Raw genomic sequence first — 15,793 nt, forward strand, 5'->3', positions numbered from 1 at the left:
TTTTATCCCCCCCCCCCCCAAAAAAAATCGATTTTTTTTTTTTTTTTTTTTTTTTTTTTTTTAGTAGTTCATTGTGTATGCACATGACTCCGACAGATAACATCTTCTGCTATAACAAAGACATTTGTGGTATGCTCTAATATGAGTTACTTTTCATTTGGTCATGATATAATTATTTGTTCATGCTCCCCCCCCCCCTCTCCACCCCCCCCCCCCCCCCCCACCCCCCCCCCCCCCCCCCCCCCCCCACTGGGCACTGCCCTGGACCTAGCCCCCAGAACCCCGGCTAAATTTTCAGATAATTTCACTTTGGTCAAATCACATCCCTGTTGAATGTATTCAACTTTAAAATCTGCACAATCCAATACGTAATGGTAATTTAGCCACACAATTATGACAAGCATGTCTCAGACTAGTTTCAGTGAAAAAAAAAAAACTTATTTACGTTCATTTTCCAAGGTTTTCTGTACTTGGTTCATTGAAAAATTAAGAATAGCCCCGTGACAAGTGGCTGTTGTCTTTGTGGAATTTTCGCCTTAAAATGTGGAATGAGCACTTGAAACGCCTCTAAAATCCTCCTAACCAATAAATTAATTGCGAAAAAAAAAAACTAATGCTTACTATAAAGTACATGACCTTTTCTACTGTCCACACTGCTCTTCCCAAAAATAATGCTCCATTTCGCTATGCTGTTCAAAGTTGGTTACTCTCCGCTACGATGCAGTTCCAGTCAGACCTACGATATGTGACGTGCGCTGTATCACACAATCAATTATTTCTGTATTTCGCAACTACGTTTCGATAGCTTAGCAATTAGCATGGCTTTGCCATCATTTTCCTTAATACTGACGCTCCCCAACTTACGAACGAGTTACGTTCCGAGCGATCGTTCGCAAGGTGAATTTGTTCGTAAGTTGCTTCAGTGCTATATTTTGTATTATAATTTATGTTTAAAGAGAATACGTACAGTACTGTACTATGAATGTTAGAGAGAGAGAGCGAGAGACACACACAGTATGTACATGTACGTAATAAGATAAATAAAATGAAGTTTAACTTACTTTTGGAAGATATACTCGATGCTTAAGGATTTGATGGAGGAGGAGGAGGAGGAGGAGGAAGAGGAGGATTTTATATCATGAGAGGACAGACATGTTCGTATGTACCGTTGTTCGTAACTCGAATGTTCGTAAGTAGGGGAGCATCTGTACTCATCCTCCCTTTGTGACAATACAAAAGCGTAGTTTTTTTGCTACCATTGGGGGGGGGTTGATTAGTGACTTACGTTAGGCGAACTTTCGCCTCAGAAGCTCAGCATCGTGTTTAGCCACTTAAGCTAGCCAGCGGTAGCTCGTAGGTAGCGGAGACGTCACAAAATAGTGGGCACTTAGCATTCCCTGATACAAACAGCAAAAAAAAAAAGTGAGGTAACGCAGGCATAACGAAGTATGAGCGGTTTAGCAGCTCTGCAACAGGCTGATATCAATAATATAAATGTGTCCAAATGTTGACATCAATTGCTCACTTCCTGAAGAACACAAAAATAAAGTGAATATTATTAACATACAACATTTCATGGAGGTCTATTTCCACTTTCTCTTGGACTCTTTCTGTCTCACTGAGCAGTGGCGAGGGAGATTTAAAGATGTAATGAATATGGGTTACCACGGTTGGCCGGTAGGGTCCAAGTACCAAATTCGTGACTCCTATTGAATATGCTGTTTTTACCGCGCACCACTAATCTGCTGCAATCAATCAAGCATCTTGGCAAGAGGCTTAGAAACAAGGCATCATGCTAATAAATGTTCCATGAGAGGTTATTTACGATTTCAAGTTGGAACCCATTCTTTCCTCATAAAATGACAACATACCATAGTCATTATAAATACAGCTGTCTTCATACCTGCATACTCTTTCCTTTTCTTTTGAAATTGCTCACCTGATAGTTCTGACCTTTCCCCCTATTTCCCATCATTTCCCAAGAATGACCACCACATCCACCTTCTCTTCTACAGATTGACATGAGACGGTAACACAAATTCAAAAGCATTTCACAAAGCATTTACTCTTATCTTTTTGGCCACTTTGCCCCTCCCCCAGAAATGCCACTTCGTGCGGCCGCAAATATTGCTCATACCAAAAACCGACACGAGATGTGTTGAAAGTCTTTGTGAACCCACCTTTGTGAGCCCATTTGTGGGTGCGATCCAACTTGGCGCATTGTGCCAGCTCTACCTGACCTGACCCGCCAGCAACGATAGAGGTGGAGTGTGAATTTGACACACCTGTCAGATTTGGCAGACCCGGGCTGGCTGCGACTGAAAGGCAGCGACAGCTGCCATCACAAAGGTCCAAAGGTGGCAACGAGCAGGCAAAGCGAGAGGAAAGACGGCGACAAAGACACACAAGATGAGTCGCTGGAAGTCAAACGGCAGGGAATCCGGGGGATGAGAATTAGAGTTTAGCGAAAGGATTCAGCGTAGGTTCTATGAGGTGTCGGACGCTAAAGCACTATTTTGCTCACTATGGGTTCATGTCTGGAAATAACCACATTGAAGGTAAATGACGCAGATGCATTTTCCCCATTAGGGTTTAAGTGTGCGGTTCAAACAAGGAATTTGTGTTTTGGAATGTGCAAAATGTGTTCAGGAGGCGAATCCGAAATGGTGACTTGTTACCTGCCATTGAGCTGCAGTGTGTCCATCTGTTGGCGTGCTAATGATGTTCTACGGGAGACGCGTTTCCCACATCACTCAGATGACTGAGCCCTGCTTCATGTGAGCCACGCAAGCAAAGATAATGATGGCGCCATTGGAAAGCTTTTCACAGGCCAGTGTAGCGTTCAAAGAGGCAGCATGACTTGACCATTTGACTTGGAATTGTGGCTTCTAATGTGCAACAAACTGCAAACTTCACGTATTTATTTATTTATTTTCAGCGCCGCTGCCATTAGTGTCACAGAAAGCTCTCATTACGAGCTATGTTGGTCAGAACGCCTCTTTGTTTCTATCATGAATCATACGCTACATCTTCTGGCGAGCCATCACTATGGTTACACCAGCAACCCTGGCAGCCAATCATAGGTTGGCAGGGCGGTTAAGATATGTTAGGTCGCTGAGCTCATTAATGAAAATTCCGTGTTTGAGGTAAAGCGGTCCTGCCTGATTGCTGGCAGGTTAACTGATGGAAATCTCGGAGCTTCCCACCTTGATGGCGATTCTGACCATCCTACCAGCACAATTAAATGATTATGATCTTCCCCTTCTGCCTGTTTCAGCTCTTTCTTCACGATCATCCTCTTCCTTTTGCAGTCATCACCTTCAGGCTTGTGGAGTGTTCCCGCTGTTTGTCATTATGACACAATCTCTGCCTCTCGTCCTCCGTGTCTGTTTGTCTCATTTCACCTGACGTGTGAGTGGACCGAGAAAGAATGCCGCTCGCTCGCCACCTTAATAAACATTCTTTCGGACTCTCTCATTACGCCTCACCTTGTATTCCATGCTTGTTTTGCCGATCCAACCATCACTGTGGGGCTCCCTGGCCTCCCTTTCTCATCCTCTCTTCATTTGCTTTTGCTTACTATGTTGAGATTAGGTTGTCGGTGTCATTTAACTTCCTGAGCCACTTCATTGTTTTGGAGTCTCTCTGAGTGACCTTTCTCTTTGTGTTTTTTTTTTTTTGGGGGGGGGGGGGCATACCTTGTTTTGTGTTTTTGACCCCTGACCTCATGAAGTCACGGTGGATAATACTGCGGAAACACTGCTTAGCATAAACCCTTTTGTCTGTAACTCTGTCTCTTTCTGTCTATCTATCTCTATCTATCTCAACCTCAACGGTTTCCCCTTCTCATCTTGCTTTTTCCCCAACCCCCCCCCTCCCACTTGTGCCCTTTGCAGATGAAATTGAAATGCTGGAGCGCCTTTGGCTGTCAGGTATCTGCCATAATGACAAAATTGAGGTGATGAGCAGTAAGCTAGATATTGACAACATGGCTGGGGTCTTCTACATGCTTCTGGTGGCTATGGGCCTCAGCCTACTGGTGTTTGCCTGGGAGCATTTGGTCTACTGGAAGTTGCGCCATTGCATGGCCACCAGCTCAGGCAAACTGGATTTCCTCCTAGCCATCAGCAGGGTAAGTCTTTTAAAAGTATGTTGTGATTTTGCACACTAGCAATTATCATTAGTTTTCTTAGAATTTCCCACTCTCACTGTGAGAGAGTTCCGCCTCTGAATCAAACCATTGAATTAGTCTCCCTATAATTATTGCTCAATGTCAGGACACCAAATATAGACGTAAACTATTTCTGAATAATTCCATGCAAACACGTGTGTCTGTTCCTGCCCGTATCTGTAACAGAGTTGGGAGCGTTTGAAAGTGTGAGGTCTGGGGTCAATTCAATTCCACGCAGTCAATTGAAGAGATTAATTGAAATTCAATTCTGCTCGCAGCCGGGATATCCTGTTCGTTTGACAGTGACCTTGACGGAACAGTCTCACACCATATGCATGTGATTATATCCTCAGAGATAAAAATTTCCTTGCCAAGTTGTAATGATTATAGCTTATGTATACATGAATGATCGTTAATCAAGAACCAAACAGCCAAATGGTAACGGTTGCTTATCTAATAGTGATCTAGCTATCTTCTGAAGCCTTTTTTTAGTATGCCTATCACTCTCATATGGTAATATGTTTTTTCATGCTACGGATTGAACTCGGATTTTGTGACTGTATCTCATATTTGTATTCTCTTTTCCTCAGGGCATGTATAGCTGCTGTAGCTTTGAAGATGAAACCGCACCAGGGGGTGCTAAATCATTGACTCATCACCATACAGCAATGGTTCCCGTCCCATCCCAACCACACGTTATTTCAACGTCAATGACCAGCCCGGCCATTGCTATAGCGCAACAGCAGCAACCACCACAGCAACAACCGCAGTCGGTCTACAAGACGCCTCTACCCGGCTCTCCTCCCACCGTGGTGCATTCAGGAACAGCAGTGGGTCCTTCCAGCACCCCCATTGCTGGTGCACCCCTCCCGTGCTCCACCTTCCTGCCGCGGCCAGATCGTAGACTGGCTGTGGTGGATCGCTGGAGACTGCCTAAATCTGCAACAGCCACCAACCCGAGGGCTGTAAGGGGGGGTGTTCCTGACATGGGACCTTTCGCTCAAAAAGTCCCACCAAACTGGGCTTCATCTGCTGGAGGAGGTGGGGGACTTGATGGTTATAAAAGATACTATGGTCCCATTGACCCTGAGGGACTGGGGCCCTGCATGGAGCAGCAGGCAGGGTCCCAGACCCCCAAGACTATGCCAAGGGGCCACCCCCAGCCCCCTCCAGCCAGTGTGGCCTTCTACTCAGAGAAGGGCATGGACCATGGGGTAGGGAAGAGGGTGGTGGGTGGTGGCAGCGGAGGTCAGGGGAAAGTGGCTGTTAAACCTCTTGGAACTCCGAGACTGCCTCCCAAGAGTCAAGCCCCTCTGCCTCCTACACCCCCACTGCCACACCCTTCTCCCCCTCTGCCCTCGTCCTTTTGGAGAAGGAGAAGGCCCAAGAAGCCCAAAGAACCTGGAGGGCCGCTTTATGAGAACATTCTGCCCCTGGGGCGGAGGGTAGAGGCACGAGATGGAGTGAGGGAGGGTGGAGTAAGGAGGGCACGCCCCCTTTCTCCCCCACTCTCACTTCCAGTGCCAGTACCACTCAGCCCCTCCTACACCCCTCCCTCACCATCAGCATCCTTGCACTATACGTCGTCCTCATCTTCTTCGTCGACCACGTCTTCAACATCCACGTCGTCGTCGGCCTCTTCTTCTCGCTCCACCTCCCCTACATACTCTTATAGCTCCTCAAGGAGCACACGGGACAGGGCCGGAGGACTTGATGAAGAGGATGATGACGATGATGAGGAGCTGACAGAAGAGTCGAGCCTTCTCCTCGGGAGGGGGCGAGAGAGGGAACGCTCAACCATTCGGCCTCGATCCTTGAGCCACGGGCGCTTGCCCCCACCTATACCCCCCAGGAAACCACGCACATCCTGGGGTGACAGACAACGTGAAAGAGAGAGGGGGGGCAGCCAACTGTCTCAACTTCAAGACTGGTGGGCAAGCTGGAGTGAGAGAGAAAAGAGTGGAGCTGGGGGAGATGCTGAGAGGCAAAAACGAGAGAAGAAGAGAAGGAAAGAGAAGGAGAAGAAGAAAAAGAAAAAGATCAAAAAGAAAAAGAAAAGGGAAGAAAGGGAAAGAGAACGTGAGAGAGAAAGGAAACGACGGAAAGTGAAAAAGAAGAAGAAAAAGGCACTCAAGACAAAGAAAAGGAAGAAATCTACCGGGGGGAAAAGATCAGAGCCAGAAGACGGCGATATAGAGCCAGAGAGGGAAGCAGAGGTGGAAGGAGAGAGGGAAGCGGGAATACAGAACTACTCTTCTTTTTCTGCCCAGTATCGGAATACATTTGGAGAGAAGCGGCGGGATTCGTGGGAAGGAGAGCGGGAGAGAGTGGGACGAGATGGAGGAGAGGAGGGCAGTGACAGGGAAGGAGAGGACAGTGGGAGAAGTAGAGAAAGGCATTCCAAATCATCGCATACTCATTCCAGACACCGCACCCCCAGCAAGCGCTACCCCAATCTGAACAAACTCCCTGCATCAGTCAAATTTTGGGTGAATGGAAGAGGGGATGACTCAAACGCTCCCCCCACATCCTTGCACCCCTTCCTCCCATCCAGCAAGCGACGGAGAAGTGGAGGAATAGATAGGGATGATGGTGGTAGGGGAGGAGAGAGGCGTCCTTTGTTGATGCCTTTTGAAAAAGAGAAAGCACAGACCAGAGAGGGGCTTTCTTTACAAGAGTGGGACTCCGATGATGATGATGATGATGATGACGACGACGATGAGGAAGAGGAGGATAGGGTAAGAATTAGGCAGCGGGCGGGCGAGAGAGGAAGGAGGGCAGGCCGGGGAGCAGTGTCTGAAACAGAGAGAGATAGGATAGAAAGAAGGGCAGAAGACAGTTACTCAGATGAAGGCTCATCAGGGGAGTTTGGACGTTTTGAAAGGTACTGGGAGGGAGGTGCGGGGAACAGCTCTGGGATAGGGGGGATAGGCGGTGGAGGGTGGTTTTTTGGCACGTACCCCTCCAGAGAGAGAGGAGGCAGTATTAACAGTCGGGATGATTCGTTGCTTGGAACTAGAGCAGAGGGATGGATTGGTACTGATTTTTGGAGTTCAGGGGCAGGTGTAGGTTGGGAATCAGGAGGAGGGAGTGGTGGACTGGGATCACAGTGGCCACCGCCCCCCTCAGCGTTCCCTCCGCCTAGGAGATACTGGTCTATGGACAAGATCCCTATTAAGGGAGAGAAAAAATGGAAGTCCGGAGGAAGGAAAAGTAAGAGGCAAGCTAGGGACAGACGGGAGGAAGCTCGACGGGCCACCATGTGTTCTTGTAGCCTTTACCCGCATCCCCATCCCTACCCACATCCTCACAGCCGATCACACGCCTCCCATCCCAAAAGGCGACCCACCTCACTATCGCATAGCCAGGAAGAGCTTCTCCCCCACTGCCACAGTTTCAGCGGGGGCTCTCGGCCCAAACCTCTTCCTCCCAAATCAGACCCAAGTCAGGCCAAATCAGGCAGCCAATCTAACCTCAGCACACAGCCCACCGACCTAACACCTCAACCTCCACCATCACCACCTCAGCAGCCATCTCTTTCTCCCACTACCCTCCCAATGCCTATCCCGCCTCCGCCCTCCTCATCTTCGGTCTCACCTCCAGCAGGAGTAGGGATGGCTGGCCCGAGCCAGATTCAGGCTTCGTCCAGTGCCAAACTCCAGTACCAGAGACTCCGTTCTGTGCCACAGCCACGAAGGTTCTACTCACCTCACCTGCCACTTAAAGCCAAAAGTCTGTGCTCGCGTCGAGGGTCAGCTCACTTCTCTAGTCTGGAGAGTGAGGTATGACAGGGGGAGAGGAGAGAGGGAGACGTAGCAGCGAGCCCCTCTGTTGTAGAGCACCATGGTGCCGTGGTAGCTGGATCCAGAGACATGGCCGCCTTGGTAACCATCGGTCATCAGTTGGCGGCCATCACAGCGGGAACTGCCGTGGACTGTGGTCCCAATGCTCACACCGCCGCCACCCGCTCCCTTGTACGCGTTCTAGTAAGGGCAACGGTGAGACGCCACACCAGGTTAAGCTACACCCCCTTGGATGGTTCCCATGACCACGAGAGCGAAGTCGAGGCCGCATCACCGGGGACAACAGCTCCAGAAGTCCTCCTTCGCTCAGAGTTGAGCTTTGTGATGTCATCCTCGGTTCTCCTGCCCTCTCCGGGTCACAGCTATGGATAAGTTGAAGTCTCCAACCCGTGAGTAATGATGTCATATTTGTACACACGAGCACACACACTCGCAAAATGTGTCGTATGCTCAAAACGTCTCCCTCCCTCTGGCTTTGAGAACAATTTGGTGGTTTCAAAGGGACATGCGCTCCTTTATGGCGTTTTTCAACACGAAAAGTGGACTGCTTCTCGAAGGTGACAAAATGGGCCCCTCTTCTTTGCTTTTGTAAATCGATTGATATGAAAAGCAATTCAGTCACCTCTCATGCACTCTGTCAGGCTGATCACCTTTCACTGAGCAGTGAGGACAATGCTACTGATGTACTCTTTGACCTTGCAACACCATCAGACCCATCTAGCTCTACCCCTACCACCACCTACTCTATGTGATGTCATGTTTTATTAGAAACTAGTTGGACTGTACAGGATCCATGCCTCCGTGTCGGAGTTTTTGGTCCAACCAGAACTGGGAAACTGAGAGTATTTGAACAAAAAATATTTAAAAGGGAAAGAAGAACAAAAAAAGACATGTAGCAACTTCTTTATTTTCTTTCTACTGTTTTTTTTTCTTTACCCTGTCTTTTATCTCCAGTCTTATTTTATGTTATGAATGTATTTCTCTCACTTGGTTAGTGTTTTGAGCAAGAGGAGGCTGGATGTGGCTCGTGTTGGAAGTGGGAATGATTCCATTGTTGTGCCAAATATCCCCACTAAAGCTTTTAAGTGAGATTAGTTTTCACATCATTTTTTCTCACGGTGAAAATGCTACGTTATTTATTTCACAACACACCATCCTATAATCGGATCAAGGGGATGATTGGTGCAGTATTTGTAATTGGCACTAGATGGCTGCATAATATCCAAGTAAGCTTTGGAGACAATTGTGGAATTATGGTGTGTTTAATATCTGAATTTACATAATAGACAGCTGGAGGTGCGCCGCTGCTTATTGTTTTTACAAAGGTGGCCATTGGCAAGATGAAGAACTGGAAAGTGCAATGCATTAAAAAAAAAAAAAGCTCTCCTTAGATATTACGACATCAACACTGTTATCCAGCCAGATTTTAGAGATGGAATACATTAAGCACAATTATTCTGTGTATTTTTCGGGCATATGTGCAACAGTTGTAACTGCACAATCCACAGGTCATGTTATTTGCTGAAGTAATTTATTATCACTGAGGATCCAAATATAACATACCCATTTTGTTGAATAATTATCTTTGATTTCAGCTTCCGTTTGGGAAATTAGGCTGAAAGATATACTGTGAACGGTTTGAGGCACACATTCAGTGGCTGGCACGTCACCGGATACAGTCAGTCATAACCGTAGTTATGTAAGACTGTATAACTGAGCAATATTCCCACCTTCAATGTGACAGGGATGCCGCAGCGGAAACATTTCAAATGGAATATTTTTATCAGCTGGGCTCAGACATTCTGCATCTGTCATTTACTTTCCAGTGGGTTTACTCCAGTGGTTCTTAACCTGGGTTCGATAAATCAGTCTCAGGGGTTCAGCGGCGTTCAAGACACACACCCGACTTAAATGATTCGTGAAGATACGCCCCGCTTGGCCATCATTGGCTGTAGGTGTTCACACTGCATTGCTTGACCGATGTGTGCTGCAGGGAATTTGGTGCACTCCGTAGTCTTGTGGCAGTTGTGATGGTACATCATGCGATTTCTTTATTATTGTAATCCCTTCATGCTAACTATTCAACCCCCCCCCCAAAAAATGTGGTTGGACAAATGTGTGCAATATGAAAGAATAATGGAATAATGGAACTTATGGTGTTCCACGGGGTTCAATTCTGGGGCCCTTGCTGTTTTCATTGTATCTGCTGATCCTGGCTTCCATCTGAGGAAAACAGCGGCGGTTGTTTTAAAGTCCACAAAATATAGAGTTGAGTGATGGGAGTCAGCATCCTAACCATGCCAAGTTGAGTAATTCGAGTCCAGCAAAACTAAAAGGAACACTTCCTTCCTTAACACAATACTTTCTGAATTCAAGGAAAAGAGAGCCAGATTCGATGAAGAGGCTACTCTCCCTCTTCATTTCGTTCACCAGTAAACCCTATACCTACCGGTTTGTCTTGAAAAAACGAAATCATATTATTTGTCAATAAAGAAGGGTTCGGTGAATGCGAATCGGAAACTGGTAGGGTTCAGTATCTCCAACAAGGCCAAGAACCACTGGTCTCGTCCAATTTGGTCGGGTGTGATTTTTAACTACACGGAGGCAGCGGTGCGTGGCTGCGACTGAGCAGTACACCTCGGAAATGCTTTTTGTGTAGCACCGTTTCTTTGTGAGCCGCTCCAGAAGCCATCCACTGTGTAAACGGTGCCAGTGTTGCCAGCATTGCAGTTGACAGATTCCATTTTCATCAGGCCCAAGGTGTTTGCCTAATCTCTCACACTAAGACCAGCCACAGCCCAGCTCTTCTTCTACTGTAGTTGAATGTAGCTTTGTCACGATGTAGCAAAAGTACATCTACTTTTAGACTTTGTAGCTTTTTGGATGCTGTTGATAATGGCCCCGGGGGGTTGACTTGCTGTATGAGGGACTGTGCGTTATATTTGTGCATGTTGTCACAGATCGAAGGCTTAGTCGACCTTCTCAATTCCCCCTCCTTGAACTCCATTGCCTTTCACTGAAGGCAAACTATCTTTTATCTGCACATGGATTGCTTTTCTTTCTTTTTTTTTACTTTCCTCGTCTGTGTGGGGCAATTTCAAGAAAAACTAAATATCAATCATAACAGAGATCTCCTTTTGCCATTCCCACCCTTTAAAACGGCCCCGTGAATTAGTGCATGTTGAACTGAATTGAATCTGAAAGATTTGTGGTGGGAGAGTTGTGTTGTTCGATTAGGAGCAAAGGAAGCCGCCTTTTTGATGTGGTACTGAGCCTGCTTTCTGCTTCATCCCAACACTGAGAACCACTGCACCACTTTGGCTGTGTATCCGACAGTCATATTCAAACAACAACAAAACAGGGCTTAAACCTGCTATGACATTGAGCGGTATTGATTTCAAATGAGGCGCTAATTCTTAAGTCTGTGACTGCATGAACAGAAGTGTCTCTGAAAATATTTTTGCTCCTTTTTTATAATTTTTCTTTTATGCTGAAGGGGAAAAAAATGAATATATTAAAATATACTATGTTTTTGAGAATGTACCATGTTATACTGTGATCTAACTGAGATATTTTACTGTATTCAGATCATTTGAATTCTATCATTTATCAAGGAATATATATGTACAAATAAATATATACATATATATATATATACATACACAGGTATATATATTAGTTAAGTTTGGTATATTTGGAGGAAGTGTTAGATGAAATAGTTTTAAATGTTTTAGCTTTGTTGCAAAACTAGAACCTGAAATCATTTTTGAATTTTGATTCCTCCTATATGACTGTGAAGACATTAGTGCCTGTGACAAAAAAGACAAGTAAAAGTCTAAACTCGCTTTTCATCTGTATCTACCACAGCTATTGGTCTGTCACTCCTCTCGTACTACCTAGAATTACTTTCTGACACTCGATGCTCCCCCTCCCCCACATCACTCTGTTCTTTGGCACAGTCTGCGGTCTCTTTTGCTATCCTGTTTTATTAGCAAGCCATGGACATTCTCCACTCGTTTGGGCTCCGGCAGAAAGCTAGCGCATCTCAATTTTGGTTACTCAGACAGACATCAGCCGCCGCTAGCAACTTGCCTTTCCTGGTCATTCCTCCATCTCTCACCTAGCAAAAACAGAGACCAGTAGATACTGTGTTCTTGCTCCTTTTGACTGATTGTTGATGATGATCTGTTCATTGCTATATGGAATAACCTTGTTACTATTAATGATGTGAGTGAAGTGTGTATCCGACGACCGCGCCACTGTAGCAAGTCTGGGCTGTAACCACACCACCAGCGAGCGAACGAGGCCACAGTTGCTATGGTGTTGCCATGGCATTTTCATGGCGTTGCCATGGTGTCCTCTGCACCGCCACCACCTGGTGCCTGCTGGGTAATATAGCATAAAGTCCTTTACTTCCCCCCAAAGCGCTGATCAAAGATCCGCCGTGCTCGGCTCAGTGCTGGACGGCAGGCGAAAGAGGAAAAAAAAATCTCACAAGCTCTCGCTAGAACGGCGCCGACACGTCTGCGGCTGTCTCTGCTGATCTGATCTGGACTGGACCGGTGGCGATGATAAATGTTTCTATCATTCTCATCTTCTAATCCTTGCATCTTTGGTGTGTTTCATGTCATTGATATACGCTGCAAAAACTGAAATCTTAAGTAAGATTAGATAATGTCTTAAATTTAACCTAAATTTGCTTCTTTTGCTCTGACAAGTTATTTTTACTTAAAATACGATTGTCAGACAAGATCATTCTGCTTATTTTAACATAATTATTGCATATCTTATTTGATCGATCCGTCTTGGCATTGAGTCTTAGCGGCCGGTTTTAAGTACTTTGAGGCTTAAAACAAACATTTTCCACATTTTAAGATGGCTAACCAACATCAAAGGCCCTGAACAGAGGTTTCATAAGGTGAATTTTCTTATTTTAAGATTTTGCATAATCTAAAAGCGCAATGTAGCTCTTTATTGTAAGAATTTTTCTTGTGGTTCATATGGGCCTAGTATTATTTTTCTTATTTTTGAAAAATCTTACAGGTAAATTTAAGTAAAAAATTCTTGTTCTGTTGGCAGATAATTTTGCTTATTTGGAGTAATAATTTTCTTATTTTACTAAAAAAAAAAAATCTTAAATTTCCAACTGTCCTTTTTGCAGTGTGTTGACATCAGGCTAAGTTTGCCATACGTACTTTAAAAAAAAAGTGCTATAGATTATAGCTTGACAAAAGTCAATATTACTTGTTTTTAGTCTAAAAATACTATTTTCAAGACCACTATGTTTGATAAGGGCCTAGTATTATTTTCTTATTTTTCCAAATATTATAGATAATTTTGCTTATTTGGAGTAATCGTTTTCTTATTTTACGCTATTTTTCTTGTGTTCTTTTTGCAGTGATCAGCATGTGTGGAACGTAGCATGTTGAGAGCTTTCATGCCATTAAGGCATATTGCATGTGCTCCAATCTTGCGTAAAAAGCCTCCTGCAGCATGCTTCTGTCGTATATTTCCCCTCTCGGTTGCTGTGTGAAATGCATACAAACGCTTTGGCCCAGCATGCATATTTAACACACAATGCAGACCGCACTCAGCCAATGATCCTCATCGCCGACCTCGAGTGGTCTGATCACGCCGCACACGCGGCGTTCATAATTTAGGAGGCAATAAAACAGCATCGCAGTCAGCCGAGACAATGTCTTTGCGTATTTGCTTTGGAGATTTTCGTCTCCTGAGGATGAACGACATCTGTTCTGCTTGTTTCGTGCTGTCTGTCGCTTGCGTTTGCAGTCTGTTCGGCTTCGCACTGTCCTGCCTGTCACTATCAGTCACTTTCTGTTTAGGCACGTCCTTTTCAATTTGGATTCCTTTTACTGACTCGCTCCTCTTTTGATTTAGCCCGTCGTCCTAATTTGCCGCGATTGATCCGATTTACCGTCGTTTGCGCGGTCCAGTCCAGCCTAGCACATTAGGCTTGTCAACTGGCTGACTTTGAAAGCGATCCTTGGCGCAGCCACACCATCTCGCTCGTCCACTATCTTTTGGCCCGTGACCTGGGAAGCGATACGAGTGGTGCTCCGGAATTCAAACAGGGTCCTCATTGGCTGAATTGGCCGTGAATTATATCAAGGAAATAATAGGAGTGCCACTGGTAATACTCAGCAGGTCGAGGGTGTTACATCTTTCGCCATTCTGAGTTTCTCTTTCCCACTACATTTACCCACAGAAACCAGCGTGCGTGTGTGTGTGTGTGTGTGTGTGTGTGTGTGTGTATGTGTGTGTGCGTGTGTGTGTGTGTGTGTGTATGTGTTTTCAGCAATGTACAAAGTTCTGCTCTAGTAACCTCTCTAACACTAAAGGCCTACTTACGGGTTGCTAAGACAGGTTTCTAGTAGAGTGATGATGTTGCTCCTAGCCCAGACTGGTCTGGTCTGTGCCCTAATTCAAAATGTGTTAGTTTATTTGACATTGTCTTTCCGGGGTGGGGCTGGAGGGTCAGTGCTGCACTTACTTCTTGAGAATTGCTTCATAAAATATGATTCTCTTTAATTATTTCCTGTGGTGCTGTGTTTCCTTCCATTCGTGTGGCAAGAATGCACTTGGAAGTGGTGGAGGAGTTTGCGTTTTGTGTTCACTTGAGTGTGTAGCTTTTCTATGTCCTGGTTAGGACTGCAGCTATCAAATATTTTTTTTAAGATTCTATCGATAATAAGAAATATTTATATTTTATTTTGTTAAAGGGATGATTGAGTCATTTTCAGCAGTAAAAAGTTAATATTCCCTCCATAATTATTTTGATAACTTCATTATTTTTCATTTACAATTAATAACTTTTAAAACTAATATTACTACTTGCTGTCGACTGAAGATGACATCACCTGTGCTGAGGAAGTAGGTAACGACCAATCATCAATGATGTCATCTTCAGTCGACAGCAAGTGGAAAAAAAATAGTTTTAAACGTATTAATTGTATGTAAAAAAATAAAAAAAAGAAATTATCACATTAATTATGGCCAAAATATTTAATATACTTTTTACTGCTTAAAATGGCTCATTGAGTCAAGTATCCCTTTAAAGAACAATTATGAAACCAGAATAGAAAATATGAACAACCAACTGGTTTTCATTTTTAGATTTTTATTTATTTTTTCTTAGATTTAAACTGTGCATAACAGCTTTATTTTCTTCTCTGGAAACAGTAAGTGATGTCAGAAGCACAGTAGCCATTTTGCCGGCTAAAACAGCACATTTGAGTAAGCCTGGTTTGTTTATAATTAAAACAAAACGAAACAAAAAACAAAACGAGACCAGTCAGGCTGTCAGTAAAAGTAATAAGTAAAAAAAATAAATAAAAATAAGTCCAACAGCGCTTGCCAGATTAGCTTAGCTAGCGCTAGCTAGCGCTAGCTAGCGCTGTCAGCAGGTGCCTTTATGTCAATGCCAGAAAAACTGAAGGTTTTTTATTTATTTATTTATTAGCTTTATTTTCTTCTCTAGAAACAGTAAGTGTTGTCAGAAGCACGGTAGTCATTTTGCCGGCTAAAACAGCACATTTGAGTAAGCCTGGTTTGTTTATAATTAAAACAAAACGAAACAAAAAACAAAACGAGACCAGTCAGGCTGTCAGTAAAAGTAATAAGTAAAAAAAATAAATAAAATGTAGTCCAACAGCGCTTGCCAGATTAGCTTAGCTAGCGCTAGCTAGCGCTGTCAGCAGGTGCCTTTATGTCAATGCCAGAAAAACTGAAGGTTTTTTATTTATTTATTTATTAGCTTTATTTTCTTCTCTAGAAACAGTAAGTGTTGTCAGAAGCATAG

At 44.5% G+C, this 15,793-nt stretch overlaps 1 protein-coding gene across 2 annotated transcripts in view; it reads left to right on the forward strand.

Annotated features, from left to right (window-relative positions):
* Nucleotides 1-14,526, forward strand: part of grin2db (glutamate receptor, ionotropic, N-methyl D-aspartate 2D, b) — an 83,500-nt gene extending 68,974 nt beyond the window's left edge. For both annotated transcript variants that reach the window (XM_077574777.1, XM_077574778.1), the window contains 2 exons: nucleotides 3,897-4,132; nucleotides 4,762-14,526. In XM_077574777.1, the coding sequence (XP_077430903.1) occupies nucleotides 3,897-4,132; nucleotides 4,762-7,959 (3,434 nt within the window). In that variant the 3' untranslated portion in view covers nucleotides 7,960-14,526. The remainder of the gene's footprint in view (nucleotides 1-3,896; nucleotides 4,133-4,761) is intronic.
* Nucleotides 14,527-15,793: the final 1,267 nt, after the last annotated feature.

The sequence above is a fragment of the Vanacampus margaritifer genome, chromosome 9 (assembly GCF_051991255.1).
Source record: "Vanacampus margaritifer isolate UIUO_Vmar chromosome 9, RoL_Vmar_1.0, whole genome shotgun sequence".
NCBI classification, from domain to species: domain Eukaryota; kingdom Metazoa; phylum Chordata; class Actinopteri; order Syngnathiformes; family Syngnathidae; genus Vanacampus; species Vanacampus margaritifer.